General features: G+C 37.2%; 1 protein-coding gene across 1 annotated transcript in view; it reads left to right on the top strand.

The window, feature by feature from the left end:
- ddb1 (damage-specific DNA binding protein 1) overlaps positions 1–16,101 on the top strand; it is a 209,292-nt gene that overhangs the window by 137,883 nt on the left and 55,308 nt on the right. Inside the window, exons 17-18 of the mRNA XM_039763642.1 lie at positions 1,479–1,574; positions 14,509–14,620. Coding sequence (XP_039619576.1) covers positions 1,479–1,574; positions 14,509–14,620 — 208 coding nt within the window. The remainder of the gene's footprint in view (positions 1–1,478; positions 1,575–14,508; positions 14,621–16,101) is intronic.

Raw genomic sequence — 16,101 nt, forward strand, 5'->3', positions numbered from 1 at the left:
CTTTTCATGCTGACTGGGATTTATGTAGTGGAAGAACGTGGAAGTTGGCGAACACACAGATTCCTGCATCTGGATTTTTTTGTGCGTAAGCACATCGGCTTTTGTGCTTGCGTCATGTTATAGTGCGAATTCTATGTACAGAGTTATGCATGAGGACCCAGGCCTTTTATCTGCTTAATTGATAATGACATAACAACGGACTTGCCCACACCTGCCCATGAAATAGCCTTTGAGTCAATTGTCCAATTACTTTTGAGCCCCTGAAATGGATTGTGTGAAAAAATGCTTTAGTTGCCTCACATTTTTATGCAATCTTTTTGTTCAACCCACTGAATTAAAGCTGAAAGTCTGCACTTCAACTGCATCTGAGTTGTTTCATTTAAAATTCATTGTGCTAATGTACAGAACCAAAATTAGAAAAAGGTTGTCTCTGTCCAAATAGACTGGTAACATTCACACCCCTAAAGACAAGAAGAAATTAAGCAGGAAATGGATTAATGCTTGGATTAGCATTATTATGAAAAAAGTCAAAAAGTAGGCATTTATCTGTATTGTCCTTAACTAAATGTGCTCAACCAATTCTAAACCTGTATAAGCTTAGGTGTCTTTGAGCAATTTTATTTCATATTAAATTACATTCTATTTCTTTACTTTGTATATGTAAGTGTATCTGATCTGAATAAATTGACTTGTAACTTGTGTTTTATAGTAGAAACAAGAAGTCAATGAAATTAAAAACTGACCAGTCTTTCAGGATATTCTCCCAATAGGTTCTTTGAATTTGATTAAGTCTGATAAAAACGAGTGGATAGCAGTTTCATTTGTGCTGTATTAGATATGTTAGTAAGTCTTACCTTGGTTTATAAATGTCAATCAGTGGCTCAAGTGTCACAGTAATGGAAATTTATACCTGACCACCACTATAATCTTTAGAACTAGTGGTTTTAAGAAGGAATATCCTATGATGTGGATTAAAGAAAATCATTCAATTTTTGAATGGAACAATTTGGAGAACTGAAAGCTTTAATGCATAAAGAAAGTGGAAAGCCTCAAACCCGAAATAAACTTAGTAAAATAGCTTTAGAACCTTTATATTGGGGCATCAGGAACCCCTAGAAACAGAGGACTTAATTTTAGATGATTTTTTTTTTTTTTTATTATTTTTGATTTTTAGGTCTGTAACTTTATGTACCATAATTGTCCAAAATTTTATGAATACATTTATACTGTATATAATGTTGCTTACATTGCCCGCTTGCAAAGAAGGAATACTATAAGATGTCAGGGATTATTAGTTCCATACAGGTAACATTTGAATGGTTAGATTTTTCTGTTCTCAAATTGTACATGAAGGCTATCTTTAATCATTTATTTGGTAATTATTTTTATGAGGTTTTATTCATCTTCAATTAGAATTGTCTTCTACCTTGTACTTGGAATTCACAAATTATTCTGCTGTTTTGTTTACTTTTAATCAGCTTGGCTTTAGCCAACAACAGTACCCTGACCATTGGGACCATTGATGAGATTCAGAAGTTACACATCCGGACAGTACCACTAAATGAATCTCCCAGGTAACTGTGCTCATATGTACCATAAGTGCAAGTCAGTCTCCTTTTGTTGATAAAATACTGCAGACATAAATCAGTGTTCTGGTTTAAAAAAATATCTTTAGATAACTGTTAAGAGCCATGTTGTTTAAGTGTCCTTGTTATTGTTGCTCATCCAGACGAGTACTACCCTAAAAGACAAAACACTTAGTAACTCATTAGAAAAAAAAATGCTTTTTGAGATAATCCATATGCTGTTTATGGACACAGCCAGTGTACCTGCATGAATGATTAAATTAGGAATCTAAATTAATTTCAGACCACTAATACAACAAGAACAATGCTCCATTATTTTGAGTATATTGAACATTGTCTTCAATTTTATTTAATGTTGTAAATTTTTTAAATTATAAATGTCTAACTTTTTGATTGCAGTCCTTTTAACTCTGAGAATCATTCATTGATTTTGAAGAAACTTACCCTTGTCCATCATTTCAACTCCCATATTCAAAATCATATAAATACAAAATACACTAAGACAACTGCACTGATTGGTCACATCATCACACTCTCAAAGCAAAAAAATTTCCATGTATTTTTTTTATTTCTCAATTCTAAAAAACTATAAAAGTGTTAATAATGAAGATTTTTTTACTTTGAAAATGCAATAGGATTTTTTTGCTTTCCAAAGGTAAACAGTGACAGCTTATCTCTCCAGTACAATAGTTTTTACTTTCTCTGTGTGTTTCTGTCTCTGCTTTAGCTTGCTCCCTCTGATATCACCCAAGTCCTTACAAAGCATCATTCAGGGCCAGCACTTTTAAATAACACTGCCTAAGAAAAGGTAAAAGTTTGAAGCCAACCCATGGGACATTACAAGACCTGACACAATACACTTCATCTACATACAATATCTGTTGCAATACAAGCTTCATAATTCAATGCTCTTATTATTTATTGAGTCCACCTAACAAGTGACAAAATATTAAATTAATATGTATTATTGATGAAAAAAATTAAAGATTAGCTTTAAACCAGTAATTGATTGCTTCTGATTGGCCCCTGAACAATATATACTATATGTTTAGTGTTGTGATTGCAAAGTTAAATGCATAACGAAACTTGGCTGTTTTACTCATCCTGCGCACTTCTGTACCTTGGTATTTTCACTATATGTCTTGTCCTTCTTAATTAATCATGTGCTTTGCAAACTTAAAAGGCATTTACCATACACTGTTCATGTTACTGACACATTAATAGCATTTCAGAAATTAACAACATTTAACAGTAATAAATATACACACCAGACAATATGTGAATATCAGGAAAATTATCATCATTATCATACCCTGTCACATAGCCTCAGAATGTGCATGTGCCATTTAGATTCTTGGAAGCTCACTGTGTGAATTACATTATGTGTAATTTGAAAATTTTAAAATGAATATTTCTCAAAAGTTTTAAATGTAGCATAGTGTATGTAATTGTTAAGGTTCATGTGTCTGTCGACAAGACCTTTTTCCACAATTCTGCAGACACTTATACTTTTTTTACAAACTGTAATCTGGCCATCCTGTTTTTGTGGCTAATGAGTGGTTTGCATCTTGCAGTGTGGCCACTGTATTTCTGTTCATGTAGTCTCTCACACATCCATATCTGCCTCCAGAAGACTGTTTCTAATCTGTTAGTCAGGCATTTGGGGCTTTTTATTTACCATGGTGAAAGTCTGCAATGTGCACTTTAATCACTTCTGAATTGTCTGATTTGTAATTGTAAACTGTGGAATAGAGGGGTTAATCAAGGGAAAATGTGTCTTTGTCCCAGACATTATAGAGGGCACTGTATTTGGTAAGTTTAAGCCTTTTTTTAATATTTGGACCCAAGTTACCTTAAACTCTGTTGTAAGGTGCAAGAACAAAGAAAGTATTTTTTAAAATTATCATAAAAAAGCTTTACTTTAGAACACAGTTAATTAATATATACCTTGATGGTGAAGAAATAAGTTTGACTTAAAATAACTAACATCATGACCTTCTAAAATGAATATTTTGTCAATATCTGTGGTTGATACTATACTGTGTAATAAGGAAGCTGTACTATTTAAGAATGATGAAGATAAAGGCAAGATCTCCAGACACAGCAAAGTTTATATCGAAAGTGCCTAGATCTGTAACAGTGTAGGGAGGTTGGGAGCATGCGCTGATACGGAATGGTGTCTATTATTTAAAATCTCAAATAGTAAATGGAAGTCTTCCATTGACAAAATATACTGTTCATCTGTTTGTGCAAAGCATGGTGTAATTGTACACTTCCAAATTTTGACTAAGATTATATAAATATATCAGAGATTAAACTCAAATTGTGAATGATTTCTTCAAGCACCTAAATCACTAGGTTGTATATTCTGGGAATTTCCCTTCCTCAGATGTTATTGAGACAACATCTCAGGTTATTTTTCAGTCAGTATTGGATTAACAATATTCTCAATTCTGTAGCAAACAACATTTTTCAGCATAACACCTGCATGTATGTATATATGTATGTATTGTGATATGTATATACAAACATTGCTTGCTTGATGTCTTATCCACTGCACCCATGTGCTGTCCTTGACAAAATCAGTGTAATTAAAATACACCATGCTCTTTGCAAAATGTTGAAGTTTAACATATTTGATATTTTCTGTTCTTGGTTTAAAAAATGTAGTGCTAAATTTACATTTACAGTTGTTTTATTAAAGAACTAATCTTAAATTATTGTGGCATTCTCAACCATTAGTCTACATTTACTTAAGAAATAAAGCCAAATCCATCAATCTTTCCTAATAACTCATAGTTGAATGTCTTACAGTAAGTCTTACATACTGTATCTCCTGTGCACTTTCCAGGGCTTTCTTGATTCCACTTAAAGTATGTAAAATATGGACAGCAAAACCGCTCAGGTTATGTCATATTTGGACTAACAAGTATGTTTAAGCATTAACCCCTTTTAGGTGCATTCGAATATAATTCACCTATTGTGACAGCATGTCTGTCTGCCCGTCTTTCCACATGAAGCAACTCAGCCCCCAGTAGACCAATTTTGCTGAAATATGGTACATTTATTCTTCAAGGAAATTTTTCGAGACATTTCAGTTTTTTATTTTTTTTTTAATAATTTGCAGAGATTATACATCAACAAATAACTTAAATCTATAAAAACACCAGAGTTTTAAAAGAAAGGGAAAAAAAAAAGAGTACTAACCAAACAAGAACTGAATCCCCACCGGAGAGAGTGAGAGAGGCGAGCCAAGGGCAGAGAGAGAAAAAAAAAGGGAAACCTCTCCCCCACTGTATACAAATGATTATTCAATTTTTTTTTTTAATTAAGTCTTGCCATGTTTTAAAAAGGTTTTGGACAGATCCTCTAAGCTAAGGGTGTACTCACACTGGCAATTCGTTCCATGCCCGAGCACGTTTGTCCGCATGTAACCCCGCAAAATCTACTTCTTTTGACTAGTGTAATCACTATGTGCTGGGCCATAAGTACCATTCCCTGGCCTGCTTGGAAGAGGTGGGCCCAAGCATGTTTCAGTAGCATTTGGGAACAGTGTGATTGCAAATGTGCCTGAGCATGGAAATTATATCAATGAGGCGACACGTCAGATAGTGCAATTCTCATTTCATTCAATGTCTTTTGAGTTAAAACAGGTTTTTATTCTCACCTTACGCATGAACATGAATTGTAGTTAGCAAGAAAAGCTGCAAATTCTTCCCTTAACATCATTTGTCACCATAAACATTTCTGTAAGAGGGTAGAGCATTATCCTACCCCGTATAACTCCAAAACAACCACAAAATAGGTAAAATCATTAGGAAATGCATGTTGTCACTTCATGTTCGTATCTTGTTTTGGCTTTACTCGAAGTTGCATGGTCATGATGAAAGTGTGCCTGGGCCCAGAATGTTAAGCGCATTGTGAGTGCGGGCCAGTGGGGGAGTAGGTAGAGGGGAAATCACGCTTGGGCATTGTACAGAACAGACATGCCTAGTGTGAGTACACCCTTAAATTTGATTTTTTTCCAGTTTTAAAAAAAATAGAACATTAGTTACCTACTGAGATTAAAGGGGGGTTATGAGTCTGTTTTTGTTTTGAGCATGCTTTGTTTCTTGACATGTCAGAGGACTGGAATTCTGAAGTCTGGTCTAACCTTACCTGGGAAGGAAATATGGTGGGGAGAAGGGAAAGAGAGCATGTTGCTGTTTATAAGTGCAAACATAATGTCAAGCTCCTTAACCATGATACCCTACAATGATGAAATTAAATCTGTTAAAGCTAAATTCTGAAATAACACACTTAAGATTACAAAATTATCACAGATGTTCAGAAACTGTATTTCACTGACCAAACTTTGAACTTTGTAAATTAGATTATCTACTACAGTGAAGATTACATCTAATGCTGCTAAGACATTCACAGTTTTAATTGAGCTGTCACCCTGCACAAAGTTTTGAAATCTCATTTATTTTAAAATAGAAAAAAGCATTATGTGTGACTTAAACCACAAATTAAATTATTGTTTCAATTTTACATTGACAGCAGTTACACCATCTTGTATATCTGGAATATTTTCAACTTGTTAACCTCTGATAGACTCTTCTTTTTTTTTCCCTTTTATTTATCAGTTTTCCATTTAACAGCAACATAAATACACATCTCTTCAAATACATAAAAATGCCAAAGGTATCGATAAACATTTTAGTGTTGACTATCAGATACAAACAATAAACCTATAATGCCTAAACCCCATATCCCACCCATAGGCCCACAAAAAAGATAAATAGATAAAATAGATAATGATTAATTAAATAATTAAACAACAAGAAAGCAATTAAAAAAAAAAAACGCTAATACACAGGATGTTACAAAAAATAAGAAAATAAATAACTAACAATTAAAAAAAAAAAATAAAAAAAAAAATAATAATAATAAAATAGGAAATAAATAAATAAAGTTCAATCAGGTGCAATTGTTTCCAAGGATCTAAAATAAGAAACAAAAGGTTGCCAGACCCTCAAAAACCCATCAGCCCTCCCTCTCAGACTAAACTTGATTTTTTCAAGTTTTAAAAAGAACATAAAATCCTTCAGCCAGCGGCTATGGTCGGGGATGCGGAGCCTTCCAGGACAATAATATTCTACGTCGTGCTAACAGTGAAGTGAAAGCGATTGCATTCAATTGTGTACTATTAAAAGACGTATCATGATCTCCAGGAACCCCAAATATAGCGATCAAAGGACAGGGTTCCAGTCGGATTCCAAAAACATGAGAAATAATGTCAAAATAGGAGGTCCAGTATAACTGGATTTTGGGGCAAAGAAAAAACATGTGGCTTAAATTGCAGGGAGAGGAGTTGCATCGGTCACATAGGTCAGGAACATTGGGATACATTTTTGATAGTTTAGACTTTGACCAATGTAGCCTGTGTACTACTTTAAACTGAATAAGAGAAAGCCTTGCACAAGATGAGGAAGTACGAATCCCTTAACTACACTATCCCAGTAGCCCTCTCTGAAGTCCAGACCCAACTCCTCTTCCCAATTTGAAATAGTTTTACTGTCAGAGCAACTGTCCATTGAAAGAACAGTATTATATATTTGCGAGGTAAGAGATTTCTTATGTGAAGAAAGTTCAATAAGTCTTCCCAAGACTGTTTAGGTGGGCGAATGGGAAACTCAGAAAAATAGTGGAAGCACAGTGTCTAACCTGAAAATAACGAAATAAATGAAATGAAGGCAAACCATATAGGGACGACATATCCGTAAAGTTAAGAAAGATATTATCCTTATAAAGATCGGAAAAACATGTAATGCCCTTTTTATCCCATAAATTAAACGCAGAGTCTAAAAGGGAAGGGGGAAAAAGGTGATTATTACATAGTGGGGCCAAAGCTGAAGCAGAAACAGATTTGAAGTGGCGTCGAAATTGATGCCATATCTTAAGAGAGTGAAGTACAACAGGGTTATCTGTATATTGAGTAAGGGATACAGGGAGGGATGAAAATAATAAAGCGGGGAGAGAGGTTGAAAAACATGATTGAGCTTCTAGCTGACACCAAAATGCCTGAGGATCTTTTAGCCAATAAATGTATTTTTGGATGTTAGCTGCCCAATAATAAAACATCAAATTGGGTAAAGACAGACCTCCACTGAGTCGCACTTTTGTAGCAATGGTTTGCAATTTTGGGAGACTTACCTCTCCATATGAATGAGGAGATCATTTGATCAATAGATTTAAAAAAAGATTTGGGTAAGAACAAAGGAATGCACTGGAAAAGGTATAAAAATTTGGGTAAAACATTCATTTTAACTACATTAACCCTGCCCAATAGAGATACCGCAAATTAGCCCATCTTTGAAAAGCTGACCTTACATGAGACAGTAGAGGAGTGAAATTAGCAGCCCGTAGAGCCTTAGGTGAGCTAGTCACATTCACTCCCAGATACTTGAAACCAGTATAACTCAGGTGAAAGGGAAGGTCAGTCTGTCTGAGCCACTGCGCAGCTTTGTTTATAGGCAAGCATTCACTCTTTTGAATGTTAAGTCTATATCCAGAGAAGAAACCAAAATCTTTTAGTATTTCCATAACATGTGCTAGGGAATTAGTCGGGTTTGTGAGATACAGAAGTAAATCATCTGCATACAAGGCCACCCTGTGTTCTATATTTCCACGAGTCACGCCTTGGAACAAAGAGGAAGTCCTGAGAGCTATCGAAAGTGGCTCTATAGCTAAAGCAAAAAGTAAGGGGGAGAGAGGACAGCCTTGACGTGTGCCACGCGATAGAGGAAAAAAGTCAGATTTTATGTTATTGGTACAAACAGAAGCTAGGGGGGAAGTATACAAGAGACGAATCCAAGAAATAAATCTATCGCCAAAGCCAAATTTCTTCAGGACTGCAATGAGGTACTCCCACTCCACTCTATCAAATGCCTTTTCAGCATCCAATGAAATGACCACTTCAGGGAGAATACTATGATGTTTGGAGTACAATATATTAAAGAGGGTGCGAATATTAAAAAAGGAGTGTCTTCCTTTGATAAAACCTGTCTGCTCATCTGAAATAATAGATGGGAGGACTCCTTCTATGCGAGAAGCTAACAGCTTGGCCAGAATTTTCACATCCACGTTAAGAAGGCTTATGGGTCTGTAAGAAGCACAAAAAGTCGGATCCTTCCCTTCCTTAAGTAATAGTGAGATAGAGGCCTGTCTCAGCGTCATGGGGAGAGAACCTTGCTCTAATGATTCCTCAAAGACAGACAAGAGTAATGGGGCTAATTTGGGATAAAATTTCTTATAAAAATCTGAAGAGAATCCGTCAGGACCAGGGCATTTACCCGATTGTAAGGATTTAATCGAAAATATGACCTCATCCAAATTAAGGGGGGCATCAATTTCTACTGCTTTAACTGCCTCAACTGTGGGGATAACTAAACTGTCAAGAAACTGCTGCATATTTCCTGAGTTGGGAGGAAACTCTGAGGTGTAAAGACTGGTATAAAATGCCTTAAAGACAGAGTTAATTTCAATTGGGTCAGACGTCAAAGTACCTGATGTATTTTTTATTTGCATAATGTGACGGGCAGCATTATGATGCCTTAGTTGATGAGCTAACAAACGAGAAGCTTTCTCCCCGTATTCATAATAGTTACCACGAGACTGTAATAACAGCTGCTCCACCTCACTTGTTGACATCAAGTCAAACTCAAGTTGCAAGTTAAGACGCTGCTTATATATTTCTGGAGAAGGCTTCAGGGCATACTGGTGATCAAGTTTAAAATTTCTGTAGATAGGTCTTTTAGTCTGGATTTCTTAGATCTGGACAGATGAGATGCGTATGAGATAATCTGGCCTCTTAGATAAGCCTTAAGAGTCTCCCATAATAAGGAATTTGAGATGGTATCTGACCTATTCGTAATTAAAAAGTCATCAATGGAAACAGAAATATATTCACAAAAGGCCGGGTCTGAAAGAAGCAAGGAATTGAGCCTCCAAGTGGGTCGAGCTGTATGGTAGGTGGACAAAGCGATGTCTATAGCCAAAGGCGCATGATCTGAAATAACAATTGGGAGATACTCAGAATTATGGATTTTTGAAATTAAAGAGTCATTAATAAAAAAATAGTCTATACGAGAATATGTGTGATGAACATGGGAAAAAAAAGAATATTCTCTGGCTTGTGGATTATGAAATCTCCATGGATCAATGTATCCATTTTGAGTCATGAAGTCTGAAAATGACCTTGACATGGCAGATGGGGCTTTTATGCTGGAGGCAGATCTATCTAGTACTGGATCAATAACACAGTTTAAATCCCCCCCAAAGATCAGAAGGTGTGTATTCAAATTGGGGATCATCCTCAAAAGGTTATTAGCAAATTGGCGTTGTCAAAGTTTGGGGCATAAACATTCACCAAGACAATAGGATTGTGCAGGATAGTCCCTACAATAATTAAAAATCTTCCATTTTTGTCTGTTATCGTCTCGGAGAGCGAGAACTGTATTTTATTACTAATTAAGATTGAAACACCTCTTGCTCGGGAATCAAAGCTGGAATGAAAGACGTGACCTATCCATGGCGTTTTAAGTCTGTTCTGATCCTTAATACGCAAATGAGTCTCCTGAAGAAAAATAACATCTGCTTTGAGACGCTTTAAATGAGTGAGAACTCTAGATCTCTTGACTGGACCATTCATGCCCTTCACATTCCAGGACAGAAACCTAATCGGGCTCCCCATAATGTTACTGTCAACCATATTGTTTTTTTCCAAGCGACGTTACTGTACAGCTATAGTACGAATTGGAAGGAAAGAATAGAGCAAACATTGCAACACATTAAGCACCGACACTGTGAAGGAAATGACACACTGCAATCCAAATAAAACCAAGTAAATGAAAAGAAGCAAAGGAAAACAAACAAAAACACATAAACATGGGCCTGAACCCCCCCCACCCCTCACCCTCTTAGTCCCCTTCCCCAAATGAAGAAGACAGCAGCATAATCCAAACATCTAGAACCTCCTATCTAGGACTCCCACCACACTATCCACATAACATTATAAAAAAGAAAAGAAAAAGTAACCTCACCCGTAAGATGAACATACCAGTCTAGAGAATAAAACAAACACCTCAAAACCAGCAGAATGTCCTCAATGATTAATTAAAACCATTAATTCAGTGTCACATAGAATGAGCCCTGCAACCGTGCAGATAAAGGATCATTGAGGTGAAAAATAATTACTTGTCTCTGCACAAATCTTGCACAAATTTGTCGGCGTCTGACGAGATTGCAGCCATTTTCTCTCTCCGGTCGGCAGAACGATGCGCAGTTTAGCTGGATAAAGAAGCGCAGGCCGGTATCCCCTCTTGTAGAGCTCTGCCATGGCCTCCTTGAACCTCGCGCCTGCCTTACCACTTCAGGGGTGTAGTCCTCGTAAAACCGAATCTTATGGCCGTTATAGACCAGGTCATCTCTCTTACGTGCCTCGCGAATCACCAGATCCTTTATTTGGTAGCGATGAAAACGAAGGATAACCGGCCGGGGTTTCCCGGCGGCGGCTTGGGAGCTAGGCTCCGTGTGCCCTGTCCAGCTCCGCGGCGAAGTAAGCACCTGCGATCCAAGGACATCGACAAGGAGTTGAGAGAAAAAAGTAGTAGGGCGTAGACCCTCAATAGCTTCGGGTAAACCCACAATCCGAATATTATTGCGTCTGCTGCGCCTTCTAGATCTGCCATCTTGGATTTTAACCACTCGTTATCTTTTTGGAGCGCAGAGCATTCCGCCTTGATCTGGTCTAAACGTTGATCAAAATCGGTATGAGCAAGCTCGAGAGAACTAATACGCAGACTATGGTCGTGTACTGCAGATTGAACACTGTCCAGTTTAGACGATAAGTTCTCAAAAGAATGCTTAAAGTCCGCAGACAACACAGCTCTGTGATCTTCTAGCAAAAGGCTAATCTGCGCCATAGTTGCAGGAGCCGACGGCGGTGAGTTTTCTTGGTCTCATTCGGATTTATCCTTCGATTTAGGCATTCTACAGCTGGATTCAAAGTAATACACGTAAAAGTTCCTAAATCTGGGTTTCAGAACAAAAAGTGTGAGGTTTGTAAGATAAATATAGTACAGTGTAGCAGCGCGAGCCGAATACACGTCTACTCAGTAGACCACATCCCGGAAGTTCTCTGATAGACTCTTCTAACTGTGCACAGATCCCCAAAACAAGTTAACGAAACACCAGCAGACTTTTTCTGCAAGACAAGAAGTTACTCGCTGTCACAAGTCGTTTACACAGGCAACTAATCTGATGATAAATATGACATCTGCAAGTCCAGCTGGACATGGTGAGGAAACTTTCCATTAGCACATTCTTTCTGCTTAACGAAATTTTCCTGGTGACTTGACCACAAATGGAAGAGAACCAGTGCACCAGCATTTCACTCCTCCCAATGCTTTAAGCTATTGTTTCCCATGGACATTCACCAGTCTGTACACATTTTGTGCTGATCTATGAAAATGCAGGCATGGCAAGTATATTAACCCTGATACTGCTTACTGGCTGTCCTCTGTAAGCTAGCTATTAATTGTCGCCAGTCCACAGAGCTCCACGGCTAGTAAAGCCAGAAGCAACCCCATCTTATTTCTATTTTTAATTGATCAAACTACTCAGAATCTTGTGGGGGACCCTCACAGTTCCATCAAAAGTTAATCAATCTAGGTGCTCAAAACTCCACTGAGAATCCCCTAGTCCACAAATAGATTATCTAACTACAACAGTGCACTTGTCAAAAAAGATAAAATCCACATTAAATGATTTTCCTAACCATAAAATGTATATAATGCAAGCAAGGAAAACAAAATGTTACCTATTTATGAATGAATTATCCTGTGGCATGACTATTTCTCTGACACTAATTTACTAGGGTGACCACATGTCTGCTGCTGAGAGGGACAATACCAGTCTCAGGCTATATGCCCTGATAAATAACTGAAGAATATCAGACTGCCCCAGTTTTTACAGGTTGCCCAACTAATAAAGTTTTTACTTCTTAAAGGTTGCAAGTTTTTTGCTTCAACTACATGTCTCTTCATTTTTTACCAGATTCCCACAACTCTTTGTGTAAAGAAGTGATTCCTGGCTTCTGTGTTAAATGCACTTCTTCTTAATTTCCACTGATATCCTCTAGTACATGATTCTCTATGATTCACCCTTAATTTGAAATAATTCTGCTGGATCTACTTTATCATTGCCTTTGATACCTTTAAATACTTTCAGGATTTTACATATTTGATGATGATGTGTAGCATAAAGCATATCTTCATGATGCTTGTTTTATCTCAAGTATCCCAGTTTGAAACTTGGAAATTCTTGTCACCCTATAATTTACCATCAGAGTGTCACATTCACCTGAAATCGATAATGGTCACTTGCTGTAATAAAATGTTTGTCTGACTGAAATAACTGTGCAAGTCCCATTTCATGGAAATTATTACAGCTTTTGCAAATTGCCACTGTATATGAATATCGGGTGTGTGTATATATGTTTAATTGCAAGTGTGAGTAACAGTGGTCCCAATAATAGACTAGAGTGTATACTTTCGCTCAATCCCGGTGGGATAGTCTCTGGAACCTGCAGCCCTTATATAAATTGAGAAAGTTATGGAACCTACTTACTGAACTGTGACCATTGAGAGCTACAGTGCCTGCACAGTCCTCGAACACACCTGAATGTTATGCCATGTGCACATTTTCTAACTTGTAACTTTCTGACATGTCGCAGCAGACATATTGAGGTTAAGCAGTTCTCTTGTTTCATTTCGGAGGTGTCATCGTTTGCCACTCAATTTGGAATGGATGGACATCACAAACTCTGGAATTGATGCCATTAGGCAGTGTGCACTCGATACCCTTGCTACACCTATCGGTTCACACAGTCTGTGCCTGTGCCAGTCTGATGGTGAATACTCTGCCCCTGTTATTTAAGCTAGTATGTGAAATTTGTATTTGTAATACAGAGGGGCTACATTTTCAAGTTGTGTGACATTGATGTCAAGGTATTACTTTTACAGCCATCTTTCACTGATTTGCCTCTTCCAGAGGGTAAGTTACCATGAATCAGAATTCCTTAGGGCCTCTTGCCTTTGTTTGGCAAATGCTTACTCTGCAGAAAAAAATGACTACCTCATAGTTTCATCATATCTCCTGTTGGTCAATATTCAGTGTTAATTAATTTTACACTGTTGAGTACTAAATGCTTTGTTTTCACATAACAGATTTTGTCCTTTGCTGATAAAAAAAAAAATCTAAGAGGAAAAAAAGCCACAGACAGACATGCATGACCCTTTAGTCCAAACCAAAAGCAAATTTTTGTAAGCAAACACAAAGGTAACATAGTATTCTTCATGCTCCAGGTGATGCACACACGCACACACACACACCAGTAGTACAGAGCCACTGCTAATTAACAATAATTCTTCCATTACTCTATAAAACACTACCTAATGGTTAAATTTCCCTGTAAATGTTACACACAATGTTATAAAAGCAATTTGTACTTAAAAATGTTATTCAGTTAATGTTTTGTGGCTTTTTACCTTTATTAAAGTACAGCACAGTATGTAATTTTTGGAAATATCTCAATTCTTTTTTGTCTCACTCTCAGACATAAGCAGATGCATGTTTATTTCCATGCTGATAACTATATAGAAGTCTTTTTAAATATTTCACAGTTTTACCACAAAATATAAAATATGACATTTTGTTAGTCAGACAACATATTTCTTGTGTGGTTTCTGTTAGATATCTTTCTTTCTTTCTGCATTTTTATAACTTGTGTTCAGCTTGTTGAGTTTATTTTTTTTTCATACTTCTACTTTTGCATGAGACAAGAAACAAAGGCAGACTGTTTTCTTTTTCTATCCAGGCGAATCTGCTACCAGGAAGGTTCACAGTGTTTTGGTGTACTATCTAGCAGAGTAGAAATACAGGATGCCAGCGGGGGAACTTCTGCAGTTCGACCAAGTGCTAGCACTCAGGTAAATTATTTGACAGGATGATTATTGTGTGTAAAAATTGACTTGGAAATCAAGAGTAGTTCAGTTCCAATACATTTTGCATTGTTCAGTTATCAAAACATTTGCAAAAATATGGTTTGCTGTTCAAAACTAATAACAAACTATTGTTTAGTTCACAAACAGGAAGCAAAACATAATTTAAAAAGGTGTGTGTATATGTATATACAGTGGGGCAAAAAGTATTTAGTCAGCCACCAATTGTGCAAGTTCTCCCACTTAAAAAGATGAGAGAGGCCTGTAATTATCATCATAGGTATACCTCAACTATGGCTTAAGCAGGGGGACACGTCTGGCACTGCAGGATTTGAGTCCTTGGTGGCGTAGTGTGTTACTGATGGTAGCCTTTGTTACTTTGGTCCCAGCTCTCTGCAGGTCATTCAGTAGGTCCCACCGTGTGGTTCTGGGATTTTGGCTCACCGTTCTTGTGATCATTTTGACCCCATGGGGTGAGATCTTGCGTGGAGCCCCAGATCGAGGGAGATTATCAGTGGTCTTGTATGTCTTCCATTTTCTAGTAATTGCTCCCACAGTTGATTTCTTCACACCAAGCTGCTTACCTATTACAGATTCAGTCTTTCAAGCCTGGTGCAGGTCTACAGTTTTGTTTCTGGTGTCCTTTGTCAGCTCTTTGGTCTTGGCCATAGTGGAGTTTGGAGTGTGACTGTTTGAGGTTGTGGACAAGTGTCTTTTATTTTGATAACGAGTTCAAACTGGTGCCATTAATACAGGTAATGAGTGAAGGGCAGAGGAGCATCTTACAGAAGAAGTTACAGGTCTGTGAGAGCCAGAAATCTTGCTTGTTTATAGTATTTCTGACCAAATACTTATTTTACACCATAATTTGCAAATAAATTATTTAAAAATCAGACAATGTGATTTCCTGGATTTTTTTTTCTTATTTTGTCTGTCATAGTTGAGGTATACCTATGATGAAAATTACAGGCCTCATCTTTTTAAGATATATATACTGCTCAAAAGAATTAAAGGAACACTTTTTAATCAGAGTATAGCATAAAGTCAATGAAACTTATGGGATATTAATCTGGTCAGTTAAGTAGCAGAGGGGGTTGTTAATCAGTTTCAGCTGCTGTGGTGTTAATGAAATTAACAACAGATGCACTAGAGGGGCAACAAGGAGATGACCCCCAAAACAGGAATGGTTTAACAGGTGGAGGCCACTGACATTTTTCCCTCCTCATCTTTTCTGACTGTTTCTTCACTAGTTTTGCATTTGGCTACAGTCAGTGTCACTACTGGTAGCACGAGGTGATACCTGGACCCTACAGAGGTTGCACAGGTAGTCCAACTTCTCCAGGATGGCACATCAATACGTGTCATTGCCAGAAGGTTTGCTGTGTCTCCCTGCACAGTCTCAAGGGCATGTAGGTGATTCTAGGAGACAAGCAGTTACTCTAGGAGAGCTGGAGAGGGCCATAGAAGGT

The sequence above is a fragment of the Polypterus senegalus genome, chromosome 1 (genome assembly GCF_016835505.1).
Source record: "Polypterus senegalus isolate Bchr_013 chromosome 1, ASM1683550v1, whole genome shotgun sequence".
In the NCBI taxonomy this organism is placed as follows: domain Eukaryota; kingdom Metazoa; phylum Chordata; class Cladistia; order Polypteriformes; family Polypteridae; genus Polypterus; species Polypterus senegalus.